The sequence below is a fragment of the Muscardinus avellanarius genome (assembly GCF_963383645.1).
Source record: "Muscardinus avellanarius genome assembly, chromosome: 11".
Lineage (NCBI taxonomy): Eukaryota > Metazoa > Chordata > Mammalia > Rodentia > Gliridae > Muscardinus > Muscardinus avellanarius.
This window is the reverse complement of record NC_137797.1, coordinates 77,788,592-77,810,808: the sequence shown is the minus strand read 5'-3', so window position 1 is coordinate 77,810,808 and position 22,217 is coordinate 77,788,592. Positions and strand designations below refer to the sequence as shown.

Sequence of the window (22,217 nt, the reverse complement as noted above, 5' to 3'; positions counted from 1 at the left end):
CACTGAAACATGATATAATAGAAAGAACACAGGCTTTCACATAGATCTTAAGTTCAGACTGTGACACTTTATTGCTAAATGTCCCCTGGAACCTTAAAGCACCAAATTCCTGCTTCTCAAGATGCTTTGAAAATTATAGGAAACAACAATTATGAAGCTCCTAGCACATGGTAGATACTCAAAAAATTTAGCTCCCTTTCCTTCAAAGGGTGACATACATATATGATTATATCAAGGGTATCAGTTTTAAACATCATGCTTCATTATTTCCCTCAAACACACTGTAGCATAACATGAAGCATCAAGATCAAAGGAGATCAAAAGAGATAAGGTTGCTTCATCAACTTGGGATTCTCCCATTTTGACATCAGTGTCATGATCTCCCATCAGTTGGTATGAGAGGTTATGTGCATGTTTCAAAATCTGTCTATAGCATCCTGGTACATTCAGTTTCAGAGCAGGTACTTTAAACCTACATGATTGTAGTCCATCTCTGCTAAGTATTTCATGGTACCAATGCCCTACTTTGTTCTTTGGGTACTGAATATTGTATCCAAGCACTGGAAGAACCACCTGTGAATGGGATGGAAAAAAAATATATGAAACAGCCTTCAAAAAGATGCATAATCATCTTTTACTTTTATAACTGGCATCTAGGTATACAAAAACAGTCTCAGGAACTAAATATTATAGTCAAAATAAACATGCTTTTAATACTGTACTGTGATAATTTTAGAGCTGCCAGGTAAAGAAAAGAGCTAACTAAAATAAAGAACTCAACAACAATTAAGTCAGAAGCCAGGCATGGTGGCACATGCTTGTAATCCCAGCATTTGGGACGCTGAGTTGGGAGGATTGTGGTTTACGGACAGCCTCAGCTACTATTTAGTGAGGCCATTTGCAACTCAGTGAGATCCTGTTTCAAAATAAAGACTAAAAACTAGGGCTGGGGGGCCGGATGTGGTGGCACCCCCGTGCTTGGGAGGCAGAGACAGGAGGATCACACTGGTTAGAAGCCAGCCTCGCTGGCTTAAGAGACCCTGTTTCCAAATAAAAATATAAAATAGGTCTGGAAGTGTATCCCAGAGATAGAAGGGTTTCCAGGAGCCCCAGTACCCCCCCACCCCCCCACACACACACAAAATAGGGCTGGTAGTATAGCTTGAAGGTAGAATGTCCCTGGGTTCTATCCTCAGTACTGGAAAAGAAGAAGAAGAAGGAGAAGGAGAAGGATAAGTTATCTCTAGCTAAACCATAGTTCAAGAAATTTAAGTATATTTAATTAACCAATAACAGACTAAATCTGTGAAATCATACAATTCTAAAAGCCTATTCTCTTCAACATAAGGAGTGGCATCTACTGTTCAGTCATATAATTGGTATTTTAGGTAACAATTTAAATTTCTCTTATTTAAAAGCAAGTAGGCAAACAAGTCACAGCAAAGATGCTTATTTTCTCAACTGCTTGTGTGTAAATACTTCATTTTGTGGAGCTTTCCTCCTTTGCTGATGATTTTAGTACAATTTGCTTGAACAGTACTAAAAGGTAGTTAGAAAAAGGAATAAGGTAAAAAAAAACTCATAATGAACAACATAAATGAATCTCAGATTCATTGTGCTGAATGAAAGAAGCCACACACAAAATGGCATGTATGGTGTTGATTCCATTTTTATCACATTCTTTCAAAGGCAAAACCATAGTGACAGAAAATAAATTAGTGCTTGTCAGAAGTTGGATATGGGAGTGGGGGTTAACTCTAAAAGCACATGGGGAAATTTGAAGTAGAGAGAAAACCTTTTACATTGATTTTTGGGATAATCATGACTATATATGCTTACCGAAACTTGTACAACTGTAAACTAAGTGAATTTGTATATAAACTACAACTTTATTTATGTATTTATTTATTTAGGTGGCACTGGGGGTTGAACCCAAGAGCATTCTACCTCCGAGCTATTTTGAAACATGGTCTCACTAAACTGATGAGAGTCTCACTACTTGCTGAACCTGTCCTCAAACCTGTGATCCTCCTGTCTCAGCTTCCCAAGTACTAGAATTAGTGCCACCACACAAGGCTAACTTAATTTAAAAGTTAATAAAAAGGGGAGAACTGGTCAACATTTTATCTTTCAGGAACAATTTTTATACTTAGCTCTATGTAATAGTAATTTTGTGTGTGTGTGTATGGTACTGAGAATTGAACATAAGGGCATTCTACCTCTGAGCTATACCCCCCAGCCCTATCTTATTCATTATTTTGAAACAGAGTCTCACTAAGTTTCAGAGGGCTTCACAAGTTGCTGAGGATGGCTGAGAACTTGTGATCCTCCTATCTCAGCCTCCCAAGTGCTGGGATTACAAGCATGCACCACATCCAGCTTGTGATAGTAATTTTTAAGCATACTTACCTGGTGTATTGCATATATATTAGCTGATTCCTCTTCTTTAGTTACCAGATGAACCTATTTTTAAAGAACATAAAGAAAATATGAGTGGTTTCCAATGTTCAAATTACTTCAAATTTCTTTAAATCTGTTTCATATAATTTGGTTTCTAGGCTGATTATACATATAATCAAACAAGATCTTTCATGTGTCTCTGGAGAAGTAATCTACATAAAAATTAAATATCTTTGCCCCCTATGAAGTAAAGCAAAACCTATGATACTGCTATATTTCTTTTTCCAGTTTGAGAGTCTGTGTTTCAGTCAAACAACCAGTCTTAATAACATGTGCTCTCTCAGCCAGATGTAGCACATACCTATAATCCCAGTACTTGGGAAGCCAAGACAGGAGGATGGAAGGTTAAAGGCCAGTGTGTGTGTGTAAGACCCCATTTCAAAATAAAAAGGGCTGGGGGTATGGTTCAATCTCCAGTGCCACAATAAATAAACAAAAACACAAATAAAGAAATGTGCTATCTCCTATTGATCACTTTATCTCAATATCCATAAACCATCCATTTAATGAAACAGCAAAACACACATCTGGTGTCTGGTTTGCATAATCCTTATTCCCTCTTTTCTGGCAGTAGCACCCTCTTTTTCCAGGGGCCCTCCTCCCATTCTCTGATGTGGGTTTGGTGGCATGGTCCCAGGAAGAGGTCTTTGGAACACAGACTGAGCCATTCTTAAACCCTTGGATAAAGCTTTGCCTGAATCAATTTGAACTTGCAGTTGTAAAGCCCAATAAACTCTGTACCATTTACTTACTCTTTTATTCTTGGATTTACTAACATGTATTATTCTTCTATTGACAGCAGAATAAAAGCAGATGAATGAATATAAAGTATGTTTAGTTTTGAAGTACTTCCAAAACCAGCGCTTCTGCAAATGAATGTCCCTGTGTGGTAACCACATTTTCTTGATGGCACGATACTCACTTTGCTACCAGGGAAATGTTCATCAACATCTTCATCCAAACAGACCAAATCACCCTCCACTACTCTTGATCCATAGGTTGCAAGTCTGTAAGACACTGCCTCATTCCAAATTTTGCTGCTATATGCATGAACATAGAATATGCGCATGGAATGGGGAAAGGAGAACCATGCCTGGACACAGCCCTCCTCTGTCATGCCAAAGCGATGTAAGGACTCCAGCAATGCTCTCTCTCGAACTTTGAACTCTGGCATCAGTGAAAGCGTACCTTTTGCATCCTCTGAAATGAAGAGCAAACCATATAGCCACTTTTACTTAAAAGTCACATAGGGAGACTTTTCGTATACTGTCCAAATGCGAGGCAATCAAAATGTATATGAAGATGAGGTTCAGTACTATCTGTTAAACCTAGCTCTGCTTAATGAGCTTTTTTCTTTAAATGAAAGTCAATTGTAGTATGGTCCTCCTTTTACTTTCCTTGCTACACACACACACACACACACACACACACACACACACACACACACACCAAAAACTCCCAACATTAGTAATGGCTTGCCAAAGTTCCTTCCTTCAGAATAGAGCTTAACTAACTTTCATTGTATTCAGATGACTATAACAACAACAAAAATTCCCCAAGCAGGGCATGGTGGTGCATGCTTGTAATCCCAGTACTACTTAGTGAGACTCTCAGCAATTTAGTAAGACCTTGTTTCCAAATAAAACATAAAATAGGTGTGGGAGTATAGCCTGGAGGCAGAGGGCCCCTGGGTTCCATCCCCAGTACCACCAAAAAAAAAAAAAAAAAAAAAAAATCCCCCCAAATTAAATAAACTGCCAAACTGATAGAGGCCAGAGATTTTTTAAGAACTGTTATGAACATATACACAGGATTTTTAGAGTAAGAAAGAGCTGGATCCTTCAAGCGTAGTATTAGGTCTTATTACTGAGATGCTTCTTAAAATATCGACTACTGGACTCTACTGTAGAAATACTTATTCAAATAAGGCCTTGTAATTAGTTTCTTAGGCACAATGAACTTTAAGAATCATTGACATGAGGAAATTATGTTCACAGAGTCTATCAAAGGTATAAATAAGCCACTTTAAATTTTCTTTAGTATTACTAGGTTACTCATAACAGTTGGAAATGCCCACACGGTTAACACATCATAGTGTGGCACAAATATTACTTGCCTATGAGTAATTACCTTTGTGTAATATGCACATAACGAAAAATAATGAATAGATATTTGAAAACTAATGTCTTACATTTCAATGTAAGTAAAATTCATTATGCACATGTATGTACATCAAGTATCTGAATGAACCTGAACTGGTATTGTAGATTTCATTATTTAAATACAATAACAGCAGGGCATGCACACTTGTAATGCCAGCATTAGGGAGGCTGAGACAGGAGGATCACGGTTCGCAGCCTCAGCTACTTAATGAGGCCCTTTGCAACTCAGTGAGATCCTGTTTCAAAATAAGAATAAAAAATAGGTCTGGGGGTGTCTCTCAGAGGTAGAACGCCCTTGGGTCCCATCCCCAGTACCACCAAAAAATTAAAAAATAAATAAATAAATACAGGACTTCCGGGAATATGGCGACCGAGAAAAACGGGGCTTAAGAGCCCCGCTAACAACCAATCTCTATTACCACAAAATCAGCGCCTTTCATAGCCAGAAAACACCATCACCAGAGAAACAAAAAAATAACCAGCCCCAGAGAGGAGGGGGGTCTCATAACAGAGCTCAGAGCCACAGAGGAGATACACCTGCCTCACGGCTGAGAACGCAGCAGCAGCGCCATACTGACGGTGGCAGCGGCGAGCTCAACTGCCCACCAGGCTCCAGAGAGGAGCAGCGGACAGCGAGCCGAGGTGAGCCACTGCGAAACAGCCCGGCTGGATTCGGGAGATTTTCAGTGCAGGGAGCATCCAAAGCTCCCAGTGGATGGGCTCAGCACACCCTGCAGGGACTCAGAGCAGAGCTCAAAAACAGAAAAGAAATACGTCAGCCTCACGGCCAAGGGCGTGGAAGCAGCGCCATATTGCCACCAACGGCAGCAGCAGCGAATTCACCGAGTCCACAACGGCTCTATCTGCGTATTCAACAACAGTGAGTCAAATTGCGGGCCCCAGAGGAGAAATCCCAGTACTGCACTCCCAGGGACTTAACCCAGTGGGGGAGTGGCGGTGGCAGAGATATCACACCATAGGAGAACGTGCAACCTGGCACCCCCCATAGTCTAATAGCAGCCTCTATTGACTCTCTGGGTCAAAGACTTTGCGATACAACCCAGTAAAGGAGTAGTGAGGACTGAGATACCACAGACTCGAGATCCAGAGCACCTTAAGTGAAGTCATAGTGACCCAAGGGAAGAACCCAGAGAAGGCACAAACTCCCGAAATCATGGGAAAGAGGAATAACAATGGAGCAATGAATGCCCACAATCCCACAACATCAGAACCCGATAAAACAGAAATTCAGAGATTTCTAGAAGATCAAATCAGGAAAATAACTAGAAATAATAGAGGTGTTATGAAAAGAATTCAGAGAGAGTCTAAAAGAGATAAAGGATGCAATTAATGAAGTAAAGGCCTCAATTCAAAGTATAATCAACAGATTAGATCACATGGAGAATAGAATCTCGCTCCTAGAAGATGATCATTCAAAAAATGAACGTATAGTTTCTAATTTAGAAAAATAAATCCGACAGCAGGAATCTGACATTGAAGAATTATGAGCCCATTTTAAGAGAGCTAACCTAAGAATAACTGAAATAGAGGAGAGAAAAGAAGGTGAAACCAAAGGTATCAACAATCTCTTCAAGGAAGTAATAGCAGAAAATTTTCCAAACATAGAGCAAGAGGTTGATACACAGGTCCAGGAAACTTATAGAACTCCCTTTAGACAGGATCGGAGAAGAGGATTCCCCACGCCACATAATTGTCAAAATGACCAATGTGGAAACCAAGCAGAGAATCTTAAAGGCAACAAAAGCAAAGGGCCAAGTGACGTTCAGAGGCAAACCAATTAGAATCACTCTAGACTTCCCAAACCAAGTTATGAGAGCCAGAAGGGCTTGGAGTAACATATTCCAAACTCTGAAAGAAAACAACTTCCAGCCAAAAATTTCCTATCCAGCAAAACTTTCTATCAAATTAGAGGGAGAAATAACAAGCTTCCATGACAAACAGAAACTGAAGGAATTTATGTCTTCAAAACCAGCACTAGAGAAAATACTCAAAGAGATTAACTACAAAGAAGAAATAGGTAACACACACCAGAACCAGAGAAACAAGATTTTCCATCCAACAGACAACTAAGATTAGTTATCTGTGGAGATTCATTATTTATGTTAGTCTTTTACCTATCTCTAAATTGTATTGTTTGCTTTGATTGTTGTTAATTTTTAGGATTTCTAGTTGGAATATTAATATACCTTCAGATATAGCATTTGGAAATATTTTATCCCATTCTATCAGTAACTTTTAACTCTGTTTACATTGTCTTTGGATATACAATATTTTATTTTTTAGGGAGTTTGTAGACCCTTTTGTTGCCTGTGCCATTGAAATCATATCCAAGAAATCACTGCCAATTTCAATGTTGTGAGGTTTTATGACCCAGATTTTCTTCTAAAAGTTTATAGTCTTAAGATTTATATTTAGGTCTTTTGTCTATTTTGAGTTAATATTTGTATATGGGATTAGGTAAGGGTCCAATTTTATTCTTTTCCATGTAATTATTATTTTCAACAATATTTAGTTAAAAGATTATTATTCCCTCCACCAAATGTTCATGGAAACCTTGTCAAAAATAACTTGATAATATATGCAAGAATGTATCTCTAGGCTTTCATTTAACTCCAATGGTTTATATATCTGCCTTTAGAACAGTACTACACTGTTTCAATTATTGTAGCTTTATATGGTTTGAAATTAGAAAATATATATCTTCTAGCTTTGTTCTTTTTCGAGATTGTTTTGGGTATCTAGAGTCCATATTCCATATTAGGATAGATTTTTTTCTGAAAAATTAATAAATAAATATATGATAGTTTCACCTAAAAAAGAAAAAAAGAAAAAAAATATTCTCTGGTAAGAAAGAGAGCAAAAAGAAATATTGAAATGTTATCTTTAAGTCATCAAAAGCTTGGTACCAGACAAATGAAACTGTTATGTGAGATTATCAATGTTAATATTGGATAAATTGCTATAATACTAGATGTCAACCACTAAGCCAAGCATGGGAAGGAGGGATGGGGAGGGAATGGGGTGCAGATCGGGTGGGGGCTGACTGGGCAATGTGTGCATGTAAGTCTACAAAAGTATTTTGTATCCCACTATGATGTATGAATACAGTGCACCAATAAAAAATTAAAAAAAAATAAAGTAAATACAATAACACTCATCCAGTATATAATGTGTGCTAGCCACTATCTTAAGAGTCTTATTTAAATCTCTTACCAATCTTTTAGGTATGATTATTAGCTTTAATTTGCAATTAAGGAAGCTAAAACAAGGGGTTAAACTACCTGCACAAAATCATACAGATGGAAAGTATTTAAGTGTAAAGTTGTATAGGTTATCAGCAAGCACACTCACAGCCGCTTTGGTGCAAACATTAAGCATTTTACCTATCGCATTGAAGTAATACATAGATGTCCAAACTCACTGGCTTACAACCCCCTTTTCAGAATTAAAAATACTCAATGTCCTCTTACTTTTATTTTATTCATTGCCCTCTAATTGCATCTGAGACTACTACTGCCCCTCTGGATCTTCCAGTGAATTTATGGGAATCTATGATAAAGGAAATTGAGTTGGGACTAAATAACAACTAGATCTAAAACAATAGATTAATTATCCATGCTAATCTCAAGATCATGCATGGGGAAGTGGGGGTAGAAACTGGAGGAGGTTGAGGGAGAAATCAAGTGCTGTGTGTATGCATATTTCTATCAATATGAACTTCCTTATGATGTGGGATTACAATACATCAATAAAAGTACATTTAACAAATACATTATAGTTAAAAAAGACTATCACAAATGAGCTTTTACTTAGTTTATGATTGAGTCTCCTCTGGTGGTAATGAATTATATTGCCATAGGTATCATTTCAAAACTTGGAACTCCTCCCTCTGCAGATGATTTTGGCTGAGATACTAAGAAACTATTTCTTTCTCTCTCTCTCTCTCCCTATCCCAAGTTAGTTTATTGGCAAAGATTAACTACTTAGCTCATGCAATAAAATTATTTAATATGTTATAATCTATTTCTTACCACATATATATTGCAATAAATGTCTTCCTGCTGATGTAACATTTATATTAAACATCTGTATAGTTACATATTGGATAAAGAAACTTATATACCAGTTTGAAGAAAATATTTCTTTGCTGTATTTACAGGATCATCCAGATCTTCTGGTGTGAAAAATAATTTTATGGCCTTCACCTTGAAAAATAAATCAAGCAAACATAGGTTAAATGACCATCTCAAATTAGTTTTTTTAAAGACACAAATTCTTAGAAATGATATTTGATGCTGCCATTTTCTCTTTAGGCTTTCAAAAATTAAAGAGTCAAAGTTATATATGAAAACAATCTTTCTATACAAACTATGTGTAGGCTTAAAACATTACAAACTGGAAAAACTGCCCCCTTCCCTCCTTAAGCCTATTTGTTTTTAAATCCACCGATCCTTTTTTATGTCTGGAATTGGGCTAATTCTATCTTTTATATGATCTGATACCTGATTTCTGAAACTGTAGGGTATGTTTCTTTTAAATCTTTCATTCAGTCACTAAGGACTTCAGGAGTGTTGGTCAATTCTCAAATCTCAAATAAATACTAAACACAGAGATATTACATATTTGCTTTCTTATTATATGATACCAAAAATATAATAACTCCTTAGTAAATGTCCAATGATATACTATATAACATATATGGTAATATACATGTGTTTAAATGCTAAGGTTGAGAAACCAAGGGGCTGGTTCATGTAAGAAGTATAAATGACTAAGAGGATACGATTATATTTTAAAAATCCATACCATTTCACTCTTCAGCAAAGCTAATCCAATTTGGTCCGTATGAACTTTCCTTCCTTTCCCAAATCTCTGTGGTCCATAGTAATTCACAAAACCTTTATTCTATGAATACAAAATAATAAATTCAAAGTAAATAAATATAAAATGTCAAAAATTAATAAAATATTTTTCTTTATGTTTATTGAATAAAAAGTCTTAAAGTTAGTAATATGTATATGGAGACCAAATGACTAAAAAAAAAACAAAAAAACATAAAATGTTAGCACATAATACCAGTGAAGAAACCTTAAAAAATGTTAGTTTTCCATTCACATTACTGAGGGTTTCCTGGGGATGTAACTTTCAGAGTTAAAACCAGGAAAGGTCTGGGCAAACTGAGATGTGTTAGTCAGCTAGTGTTATAGTTGGATATAAAATGTCCCTTAAAGCGCTCATTTTTTAATATTCAAGGTTAATATAATTGAGTCATGAGGGTTGCCATCCCCATCAGTAGGGTGTGGCTGAAGAGGTGGTCCTTGAGGGTGCAGCCGTGGAGATAACACATAGGCTTCCTCTTTCCCCAGCGCTCTCTCTTGATTCTCTTCTCCATGATGTGAGCATAGTCCATATGCTCTCCTTTTCCTCTGCTACCACCCTGACATCTACAGTCCCTGGCCTCACAAGGACTGAACCTGAAACCATAAGAAAATAAATTCTTTCCTCTAGGTTACATGGTTAATCTTTAGGTTATAACTGCAAGAATATTGACAGATACACCTACTACCTAGATTTGATTTTTCCCCTTAAATTTTATTATTTTGAGACTTTTTGCTGTAGGAAATATTGGGAAGAAGAAACACATTCTTTCCAAACTACACAAGTCTTGGCTCCTTTATAATTCTTACTTAGTTTGCTTCAGTTTCTTAAAGCTTGGTCCAAGACAATGTCAGGATATTCCTCTAGCAGTACTCAACTGGTTAAACCAGCACTACACTTTAGATTATAGGGTGAGGAGCACAGAATTCACCTCTTGATGGAAGTAAACAGGAGGCCAGGTTTTCAAACTGCCACATTACTCAGAAAAATAGAAAATTATAATTCATTATGGTAACTTTTTAAAAAATTGTCAGTAGTTAAATATATTCTACAAAGAAAATACTAGGCCCAGACTTAAGAAGTTAAAAGTCCTCTACACTCATTTTATGATAGGAATACACATTTATTCTGCCAATAATTATTATAGAGACCAACTTCAATAAAAGATGCTAAGATAATTTATCAGCAAGGAACAAAAGAAACTATCTTTACTTTAGGTCAGGCACAAAATTCAACTGCTGATAGAGTATTCCCTGTATTAAATCTCACTGTTGAATATTTTTAATTATTTCAAGTCTAAATAATCTCAGGTAATAATTTATAATAAACAGGATAATGTTAACTACCTACCCAAATTCCTTAATAACCAAAGATTTAAAATAATCAGAGCTATAACTCTCCAAAGAAAACTTCAGACTCCTTATTTTAAAGGCTACTCAACTCCCCTCACCATAATAATTAAAAGAAAGTTGGCTAACTCTGAGATTATTTCTGGTGGGAATTTTATAATATGCAGTTGTATCTTAATAAGTACCAATGAAATATTGGTAATAAATGATATAAAGGTATGTAAAAACACCTTCCATTTTTTTAAGAGATATACATTTATTTTATTATTATTATTTTATTTTTATTTTTCTTCTCATTATTATTATTTTTGCGGTACTGGGGATAGAACCCAGGAGCATTCTACCTCTGAGAAACACCCCCAGCCCTATTTTTTATTCTTTATTTTGAAACAGTGTCTCACTGAGTTGCAAAGGGCCTCACTAAGTAGCTGAGGCTGGCTTCAAACCTGCGCAATCCTCCTATCTCAGCCTCCCAAATGCTGGGATTACAAGCGTGAGCCACCACACCTGGCTGAGATATAAATTTAATAAGTTTTTTTAAGAAAAAAAAAGTAGAATTTTCAGGTAGGTCAGTCATGGAACATAAAGTAATCAGAGAACTTGTATACATAGATGAAAGTGGTGATTTTTTTTCTTTTTTTTGTGTGTTTGTGTGGTACTGGAATGGAACTCAGGGGCATTCTAATATCAAGATATACCTCCAGCCCTATTTTTTACTCTTTATTTTGAAACAGGGTCTCACTAAGTTGAAGAGGGACTCACTGAGTAGATGAGGCTGGTGTCAAACCTATGACCCTCCTGACTCAGCCTCCCAAGTACTGGGATTACAAGTGTGTACCAGCACATCTGGCTAAAAATCTCTTCTTATGCAGAGATATTGTTTCTCCCTCTTTGGGGAACTCCATATATTGTATTTTTAAAAATTATACTTATGTTTTATTTTAATACAAAAATAGATTAACACGCCGGGCATGGTGGCGCACACTTGTAATCCCCACACTTGGAAGGTGGAGACAGGAGGATCAGCGCAGGTTCGAAGCCAGCAGCACTGGCTTAAGAGACCCTGTTTCAAAAATATAAAATAGGTCTGGAGTGTAGCCCGGAGGTAGAAAGGCTTCCAGGAACCCCAGTACCACCAAAAAAAAAAAAAAGATTAACAAGAAAACAAGCTATACATGATGGCACATGCTTGTAATCCCAGTTCATGGGAGGCTAAAATGGGTGTATTGCAGGTTTGCAGCTAGCCTCAGCTATTTATTGAGGCCCTCTGCAACTTAATGAGATCCTGCTTCAAATAAAGAATTTAAAAAATAGGACTGGAGGTTTAGCTCAGAGGTAGAATGCCACTGGGCTCAATCTCCAGTAATGCAAAGGAAGAGGAGAAGGAGGAGGAAAAGGAGGAAGAGGAGGAGAAGGAATAAAAAGGAGGAGGAGGAGGAGGAATAAAAAGGAGGAGAAGGAGGAGTAGACAGAAAATAAGCCAAATGGATTTAACTATCATTTTTAAAATGGAACACCCCAGCACCACACACACACACACACACACACACACACACACACACACACACAAAATAGACAATTTTCCTTTCTTGCCTCAATGTAGAAAGAGGGTTTATGAAGATTTTCCTATAATACTCATTTTAAAACTTCTTACCTTAACATTGTCTGTTGCCTCCAGAATTCTCTCTCTCAGGTCTGTAAAATCATTTATTTGATTTTTTAAATTTCTGATGACAATGTCAAAATGATTTCCTTTGAGCTGACCAAGTCTAAGAGAATCACCTACAGATCGAATATTAAACACATCCATTCTTTTCTTTTCAATTTCTTTTTCAATATTTTTCAACCTGTAAGTGATAAATCATATAAACTCAGTTAAATCTTACATTTAACAATTACTTGAATATAGGGCTTGGAATACAGTTAAGGGGTAGAGTACTTGTTTAGCAGGCATGAGGCTCTAGGTTCAAACCCCAGCACCACAAAATAAAATTGAAGGTCATTTTTTAAAATTACTTGAATATAAGGTTTTAAATGATAGTTAGAAGGCAATCCCTTATATCAGGATATTAATACAATATTTTTGGGTTATTCTAAAATTAATATTATTTCATCAGTATGCAGTAAATATGCACTGTTAAGGGATTACACTAACAGTGTTAAAGTTTAGGAACTTGAACATATATTATTAATGCTATTACTCTGCTATGTAGCACTTCTGACTTCTCAGTTCAAATGCTAGAAGCTCCTAACAGTTCTGATCTTTCTTCCTGCCCCCAGATTCTGCTTTTTCAGTCTCTCTTTTCTCCACATGATCAAGAAAACCACCAGCACTACAGAATTTTCCTAAAATTCTGCTTTGAACACTTCCTTTCTCAATCATTCAGTTCTTCTGTTGATGGACACCTAGGTTAGTTCTGTACATTGGCTACTGTAAACTGTGCTGCTATACACATGAATATGTAAGTATCACTAAAGTACTCTTTCTTGTGGAAAGATCCCAATGAGTGGTATATCTGGGTCATATCTGGGTAGTTCCATTCCTAATCTTTTGAGAAACCTCCATAGTCATCTCCACAGCAGTTGTACCAATTTAAAATCCCACCAACAGTGTAAGCAGTGTAAGGCTAACGAAAATGTGGTATGTACACAGAAAGGAGTTTTATTCAGCCATAAAGAAGAACAAAATTATGTCATATTTAGAAAAATGAACGGACTTGAGAAGAGTAAGCTAATGAGAAAAGCCAGTCTTAGAAAGTCAAAGGTCTTATGCTTTCTCTCATATGTGGAAGCTAGGGAGAAGAAAACAAAAGAAACTTGAGAAAAAAAGAGGAGAGAAAACAGTAGAATAGTGAGAGAGACGAGACAGGCAGAAGGGAGTAGAAAAAGCAGGCTTGAGGAAGGAAACATCAAATAATGTTATGTCCATATATGGAGGCATCACTACCAATCTCATGAATATGCATGAGGCCTACAGTGGGATCTGGCAGGAAACATGCTAAGTGATGTGGACATATACAAATGTATCACTTTGAATCTAATGCTGCAGTATAATTATAATGCATCAATAATATTGTATTTAAAAAACTTTCAATTCTCCTAACATCTATAGATACCAATTTTGAAAACTTGTATCTATAGATGTTGGGAATATATATATATAGTGTGCATGTGTGTGTGTATGGTACTGGGGTTCCTAGAAACCCTTCTACCTCCGGGCTACACTCCCAGGCCTATTTTATATTTTTATTTAGAAACAGGGTCTCTTAAGCCAGCGCAGCTGGCTTCAAACCTGCACGATCCTCCGCCTCCCAAGCGTGGGGATTACAAGCGTGCGCCACAATGCTTGGCCATCTTGGCATATATTTTAAGATCCTTTACAAGACCATGTTCATTTCCTTTTATATTCATATTTTCTGTAGTCCTTATAAATATGTTTTATTAGGCACACTGTTTAGTTTATTGCCCCTCCAAATATATCTAATTTTTTTTGCATCTGCTAAACCCTACTATTACTTTTAGGGTAATTAAAATCCCATACCCATGAGGCAAGCCAAGGAAATCTCTTCTGCCAGAAACTAATAATGTTTATTGTTTTTGTTAAAAACTAGCTTTTTTCTTAAATGCCTAATATCTAAAGTCCTTATTTATATTGAATTTCTTACTTATACTGAACTTCTTGGCCATAAAAACAAAATCATTTATATTTTTGTCCCTTATGTAAGACCTTAAAAGAACTTAGAAGGTCTACTTGCAAATAGGTAGGCAATTAAATATGTGATGACTAAGGATTAAGATATCAATAGTATATCAAATTACATTGACTTCTGGCCCAATGATTCAATTTTCTGAAATTTATATTAAAAAAGTGTACAGGAAGTACAGATTTAAGTACAAGGATAATAATGAGAACATTATTCATAGTAAAAAAAAAAAACTGGAAAGAATTCCTATTTCCCAAAATAGAGAACTGTTAAATATGTCTATATTAGGTGAGCACTGTAGTGCATGCCTTAATCCTAGTACATGAAAGGCTGGGACAGGAGGATTGCAGGTTCAAGGCCAGCCTCAGCAACTAAGCAAGACTGTTGCCTGACAACAATAAAAGTTTTGATCTATTTGTTTCAACATGTTTTTCAAAGTGTGTATACCACAACACATACCTCACAGACATATATATGAAACAGTTTATATTTTACACCTTAAATAAAATTATTAGTTTTATGATATGAAAATTATGTCATTAACTATTTCAAATTTGCATCAATGACACAGATATATTTATTTTTAAATTTTATTTATTTATTTAGGGTGGTTTTTTTTTTGTGTGTGTATGTGTGTAGTACTAGAGATTGAAACCCAGGGGGTGTTCTACCTCCAAAATGTAATCCCAGTCCCCTTTTTTTTGAACAAAGTCTTGATAAGTAGTGTAATTATTAGTGACTTTTAATATTTAGAACTTTCTCTATTTTTAAATCGTTTTCAATGAATATGTATTTCCATTACAAAAATATTTTTACAATTACAAAAATTTTTTTAAAAGCTTGGTTAATTTGAAGGGGAAGCTTATTTGAGTATTTTACATTCTGTCTAACAAGAACATATTTCAAATAGGGAACCATAGCTGAACATTACACTCCTGTAATCCCAGTACATGGGAGGGTTGAGACTGGAGGATCAGAGGTTCAAAGACAGTCTCAGCAAGAAGTGAGATTCTGCCAGTGTGGTGGTACACCACAGTGCAGAAAGCAGAACTCTTACCATGATTTGAACTAAAAAGGGGGAGTGGGAAGGGAGAAGGGGGTATTGCCCAGCATGCTTGTATTTATATTTCAGAACCCTTTTTAAATGTAAAAGTTGTACATTTCTGGGAAGCTCTAAATTTCTTTTGTTTCCTTTTCCCTTCAAGCACTTTTCAGTGAGCTTCTTTTATATACTATAGTGCTGGCAGTTACACTAAAGGACTTTGATAAAAAGAAACAATAAAGCTGGGTGTGGTTGTGCACACTTGTAATCCCAGCATTCGGGAGGCTGAGACAGGAGGATCGCAGACAGCCTCAGTTACTTAGTGAGGTCCTCTGCAACTTAGTGAGACCCTGTTTCAAAACAAAGAATAAAAAATAGGGCAGGGGGTGTACCTCGGAGGTCAAATGCCCCTGTTCCATCCCCAGGCCCACAAAAGAAAGAAAAGAAACAATAATAAAATGCTTCCACTTTAAATGTCATTCAAATATACTTTGTGGATGAGAGCTATTTACTTTTACACACTTTTTTTAGAGGAATAAATTATCAAATCATTGAAAAAATTGCTACTTCTCAGTTTATATCCTGAAACTTCTGATATTTTCAACATAAACTTATGATATAGTTCTATGTAGAAGACAATCACATTATTAGTATAAAATGTTCTGTTTGGTCTATAATCAATTCATTTTGATAGTGAGGTTAATATGTTCTCAATATTATTTTGAGCTTTTAATCTTATACTTATTTGATATAATATGAAAACAAAGTTCTATTTTATAAAGCAATACATTTTTACCTCTCTGGAGTCACTTTTCTAACAACCATTGCTTGATAGGTGATAGCTTTCTTGTCTTTAAGGCCTGCATAGCTAAAATCTGAAGGAATCACACCAAGTTTGAGAGCTAAAAAACCAATGGCTTCAAACATCTCCAGATTTTCCTTTCGTAGGGTAAAAGCTGAAAAAAAATTATAGATTACTAAAAAAGCATTATCACATATCAGTTACATTATTGGCTAACAGATGAGGATAATGAAACATTAATTTTAACCTGGCATTTATATCTGGCTTACGTTCATCTTTTCATCTTCACATGCACCATTTCCATTTGTGTCATAATTCTGGCACAAAAAACTTCTTCTAATCCCTGTATAGAGTATAGCCTTTCAGTTTTATATTTTTGCACATTTGAGTCTACCTTTCTAAAACATGTGTTCCTTCATTTATTCTTTGTCATACCTCTATTCATTCTTCAGGATCCAATACTGGCAGCAGTCCCTGATCTTATTCTTTTCAGGTTCCATGGCTGAATGATCCCAAAACAAGAATTATGCTTATTTTATTGACTATCATGTTCAGTGACTGCGAGTTCCAGACCAGCAATCTAATATTAAAATACTGCACAATAATATTCGTTATAGGAATTTGATAACTAGGGTTCAATGTGTCAGATTTGTCCCTGCCAGTCTTGGGGATGACATTAGCTCAGTCATATAAGGAACCCCACCTTAGTTTAAGATATCAGTTTGTTGTTGATTGAGTAAATAAGCATTTTTATGCGTGAAGATTTAGAATTGCATACAAATATTTAAAGAATCAAACCCATTATATGATTAATAACCTATGTCAATACAGAGTTATATATACTTGAAAGTTTAAGAGAATAAGATTTGTAGTTCCAGTTAAAAACATTTAATTAGCCAGGTATGGAGGTGCATACCTGTAATCCTAGTACCTGGAAGGCTGAGACTGGAGGACTGCAGGCTCAAGAACAGCCTTAGCAAGTTAGGGAGACTCTTGGCAACCTAGCAAGACCCTGTCTCAAAACAAAAAGTCAAAATGGGTGAGGTATAGCTCCAATGTAGAATTCCCCTGGGTTCAACCTCCAGTACCCCAACCACTCCACACACAGTTAATTACTTTAATCCTTCTGCACTGAATCTTATTTAAGTTAGTTAGCAACATGGGAAGATTTACAAAACCATAAAGGTCACTATTCTTTAAGCTTTGAAGAGTAATAACAATTTCTTAGTTATTTGAAAAATTAAAGTATTACAAAGCAAATCAATTATATTCAAGTTTAATATTTAATTTCAAAGGCTCAATCACTAGTAGTACCAGATTAAAAAATATATTTCCACAATTTTTTATTAAAATTTAAATGAATACTGTTAGAATTTCTTTTCTCTTATCATTATTATTATTTTTATTTTTCTCTCTCTCTCTGTGTGTGTGTGTGTGTGTGTGTGTGTGGTACCAGGGATTGAACCCAGGGGTAAACTACCTCCAAGCTATACTCCCAGCCCTATTTTTTTATTCTTTATTTTTGAAACAGAGTCTCACTAAGTTGCAGAGAGCCTCACTAAGTAGCCGAGGCTCGCCACAAATCTGAGATCTTCCTGTCTCAGCCTCCTAAAGACTGAGATTACAAGCATAAGCCACCACACCCAGCTAAGAAAAATAAATAAGGCCAGGCGTTGTGTTGTGGCACACCCTTGAAATCCCAGTACTTGGGAGGCTGAGACAGGAGGATCACAGGTTTAAGAACAGCCTCAGCTAGTAGTGAGACTCTCTTCAACCTAGTGAGATTTCAAAATAAAAATAAAATATGGCCGGGGGAGAGGCAGATTGGAGGTAGAATGCCCCTGAGTTCAATCCCTAGTATCATACACACACACACAAAAAAAAAATACCCAGAGTTTCTTAAATCACTTATCACCAATCTCTCTCTTTCTCCTTCCCTCCCTCCCCCTCCCTCTCCCTCTCTCTCTCTCTCTCTCTCTCTCTATATATATATATATATATAGAGAGAGAGAGAGAGAGAGAGATAGATAGATAGATATCTTAACATATATATTAAGATTACTTTCTCTCTCTCTCTCTCTCTCTATATATATATATATATATATATATATTTAATAATGTTTTTCCTTCAAAATAGAGTTATGTGCTAAGTAGCTGAGGCTGTCCGTGAATGCAATCCTCCACTCTCAACATCCCAAATGCTAGTATTAGATTTTCATAAAAAAGGCAAGTCACACAACTAGACAAAAATTATCAGGACAGAAAAAGATGTTAACATTTATGTAAACTACTACATAATAAACAATTTTATGAGTTTCATTTGATCCTTAGAATATTACTGTAATTTTATACTGCCACCCCATTTTAAAAATACAACCAAAAGTTATGAATGTTAAGAAACTTGCCCATGTTATTATATTTTTCCTATTATTGCCTTTGTGGGAGTTAAGTTTTAAAAGATATTTAAAATCTAGTAAATATTTTTGTGAAATAGTCATAAGGTAAAATCAAATGCACCTAACTCCAAAGTCCAAACTTTATTCAGTTATACCACAAAATCCCTAGAGTACAATCCTATTCTGTGCTACATGCATCGGCACAAACCTGGGGTGCTGGTCTTTTAAATGACTTGCTAAATAAGTTTATAAAACACAACCATCTGAATTACTTTCAATCCTTCAATTAGGATACAGACCAATTAAACTTGGTCAGCTGGACTTAAACAGTGAGATTTCATCAGTTCTAACTATGCTAGGAAGTATGTCTATCCCCTAAAACAGTGATTCTAAAACTGTAGTCCCCAAACAAGCTGATTAAGCTTCACCTGGGAATCTGTCAAAGTCTTGCTACATTCCTTCTAAGCCAGAAACTGGAAATGTGACTCAAAAATCTGTTTTACCAAGACTTTTTTCTTTGCTGACTATAATGCATGCTTAAAGTCTGAGAACATCTTAGACAAGACTAATAGCCAAATTTTCAGGTTCCTTACCAAGGGTAGGGAAATTTAATTGATTGTCGGGTGTTCTTTTCACTTTCCCAAGCATACCATATTCCTCCTATTTCTGAATATTTAATTTTAATTAAGATTACTTTCAAAATATGAAATAAAGATTTGCCATTAATAAAAATTATTTATTTTATTTACTTATTTATTTTGTGGTACTGGGAATTGAACCCCGGAGCATTCTACCTCTGAGCTGCACCTCTAGCCCTTTTTTTGAATTTTTATTTTGAGCCAGGCATAGTGGCACACACTTGTAATCCCAGTACTTGTGAGGCTGAGACAGGGAGATCCCAAGTCCATGGCCAGACTAAGGAATAAAAAATAGGGCTGGGGGTGTAGCTTGAAGGTAGAGTGCCCCTGGGTTCAATCCCAGCACCGCAAAGAAAAAATATATTTTTTATTTTGAAACAGAGTCTCACTAGGTTGATAATAGCCTCACTACTTGCTGAGGCTGTCCTCCAACCTGTGATCCTCTTGTCTCAGCCTCCCAAGTACTGGGATTACAAGCATGTGCCACCACACCCAGCTAATAAAACTTCTTAAACACATACAACTGATTCAATCTTATATTTTAGTGATGATGTTAACTATAAATATCTTTGTTACTTTCATTAGAAGGTTAATGTTTATACTTAAAGTAATTTGAAAAGCTTTATTTTCCATCCTTATATTTTCCAGATCCTTATATTCTTTCTAGTATAATTCTGGCCAAGTCTATTCAGTTCATTTAAGGTATTCAGCCTTCACACAACTTTAAACTTAACTAAGCTTACACAATACGTTTATGATGATTTATTAAATTACCTGTATAAATCACTTTTTTTTCCTGGCAATCAAGAAGAGACCTTTTCCTGTTCTTGTGTGCTTTTTCCCGAAATCTCACTGTTATTGATACATTTGGATTACCAACATTGTAGTTCTGCTCAGGAAAAGATTTGGTTTCCACAAGGTTTCCAAACTTCTTGTTGACAAAATGGTGGACAGCTTTCCTGTGTTCTTTGTTCATATCAGGTTTAAAGGTAAATTTAGAATTTTCTTTCTTTGCATCCAAATATTTAAAAAAGTCAAGGGCTTCTTCTTCCGATACCAAACAACAAAGTTCTTTATACTCAAGATTTGGCTTTACAACAATTTCACTGTTTTTTCCAACAGTTATTAAAAAAGGAAATTTCTGTCTAATAGCACTATGTAAACTAGCCCTTTGGCTTTTGTCAGGGATTCTGCCTAATGAGAATTCAGGAGATGGTTCCATAAACTCAGTTTCTGACTTCCACTTTTCTTTTATATCACAGGCAAACTGATTCAGGTTTTCATTTGTTTTTTCATCTATAAAGGAGTTTAATACATCAGAATTTTCTTCTTCACATACGGAAGTCCTATCATTGACAGTGTCTTCTTTTTCTGAGTCAGACTGATGATTTTGGTCATTGTCCGAGCACCTAGCCAAAGTATAAAGTTCTTGGCTACTTCTATCTTCAAAGGAAAAATTTTGAAGATCTAGTTTTGGCTTTTTGGCAAAATTAATTAGCTCAGGTAATTTATTAATCTTGTAAATAGGTTCATCAATGGCATTATTAACTAACTGTCCCTGTTCATCAATTTCAATAACAACAAAGTCACCTGGTGAGCCTTTTATAGTGCCCTGAAAGCCAACATGCTCATTAACAAAACACAAAGAACTAAACTCAATTTTATAATCTGTATCCTCTTCCATTCCTAATAATACCTACAAAGGAAACAGAAGGGCAGTCAGAAAAAGTTGTAGATAACAAAAATGAGATAGTTTAGCCAGGCGTAGTGGCGGACGCTTGTAATCCCCGTGCTTGGGAGGTGGAGACAGGATAGCACAGGTTCGAAGCCAGCCATGCTGGCTTAAGAGACCCTGTTTCCAGATAAAAATATAAAAAATAGGTCTGGGAGTGTAGCCTGGAGGTAGAAGGGCTCCCAGGAACCACAATACCACACACACACACACACACACACACACACAAAGTTTTGCAAGATTTACATAGTTCTATCTGCTCTTTCAATTCTGAGTCCCTTTAAATGATATTAATAGTTTAATTTGTGACTCTACATCATGTGTACTTTACCCTTCTATACCAAGCTAAACTAATAGGAAAGATAGTTTTGGTATAAATAGTGATTTAAAAACTGATTTTTCATTCACTCCAAACTTCTATTACTCATGACTAAAATGGTAAATTTCAAGATTACTTTAAAAATAAAAAATGAAAGCCAGGCATGGTGGTGCACACTTGTAATCCCTGCACTTGGGAGGCTGAGACAGGAGGATCGCTCAGTTTGAAGCCAGCCTCAGCTACTTAGTGAGGCTCTCAGCAAATTAATGAGACCCTGTTTCCAAATAAAATATAAAATGGGTCTGGGAGTATAGCTCGGAAGTAGAAAGCCTCTGGGTTCCACCCCAGTACCACCACCAAAAAAAAAAAAAAAATAGATAAATAAAAATTAAAATAAAATACGAAAGCCTACAGAGACAAAAACAGAGGACTGTTTTATAATGGTTTGTCCATTTCCATCCCTTGTGCCTAAAATTGCTAGCTAATTACAGAAAAATTGTGACTAGATTTTTATATATTATAGGCTAGAACATGAGAGAGGATGAGAATACAAAAATGAATAATATAAATTGTTTGTATGTGTGTATATATGTATGTGTGTGCGTATGTGTGTGTATATGTGTGTGTGTGTGTATATATATATATATATATATATATATATGTACATATATACTTATATACACACTAGGGGTATATAAGTGTGTGTGTATATAT

The 22,217-nt window shown here is 35.8% G+C and overlaps 1 protein-coding gene across 1 annotated transcript; it reads right to left on the bottom strand.

The window, feature by feature from the left end:
- Positions 1–246: 246 nt before the first annotated feature.
- PUS7L (pseudouridine synthase 7 like) lies at positions 247–21,136 on the bottom strand (the record flags this gene model as incomplete). Its single annotated transcript, XM_080706600.1, has 8 exons — positions 247–573; positions 2,410–2,463; positions 3,383–3,660; positions 8,767–8,848; positions 9,450–9,548; positions 12,525–12,717; positions 16,413–16,572; positions 20,227–21,136. The coding sequence occupies 8 exons, from the start codon at positions 21,134–21,136 to the stop codon at positions 247–249; spliced, it is 2,103 nt and encodes a 700-aa protein (XP_080562726.1).
- Between the last annotated feature and the right edge of the window lie 1,081 nt (positions 21,137–22,217).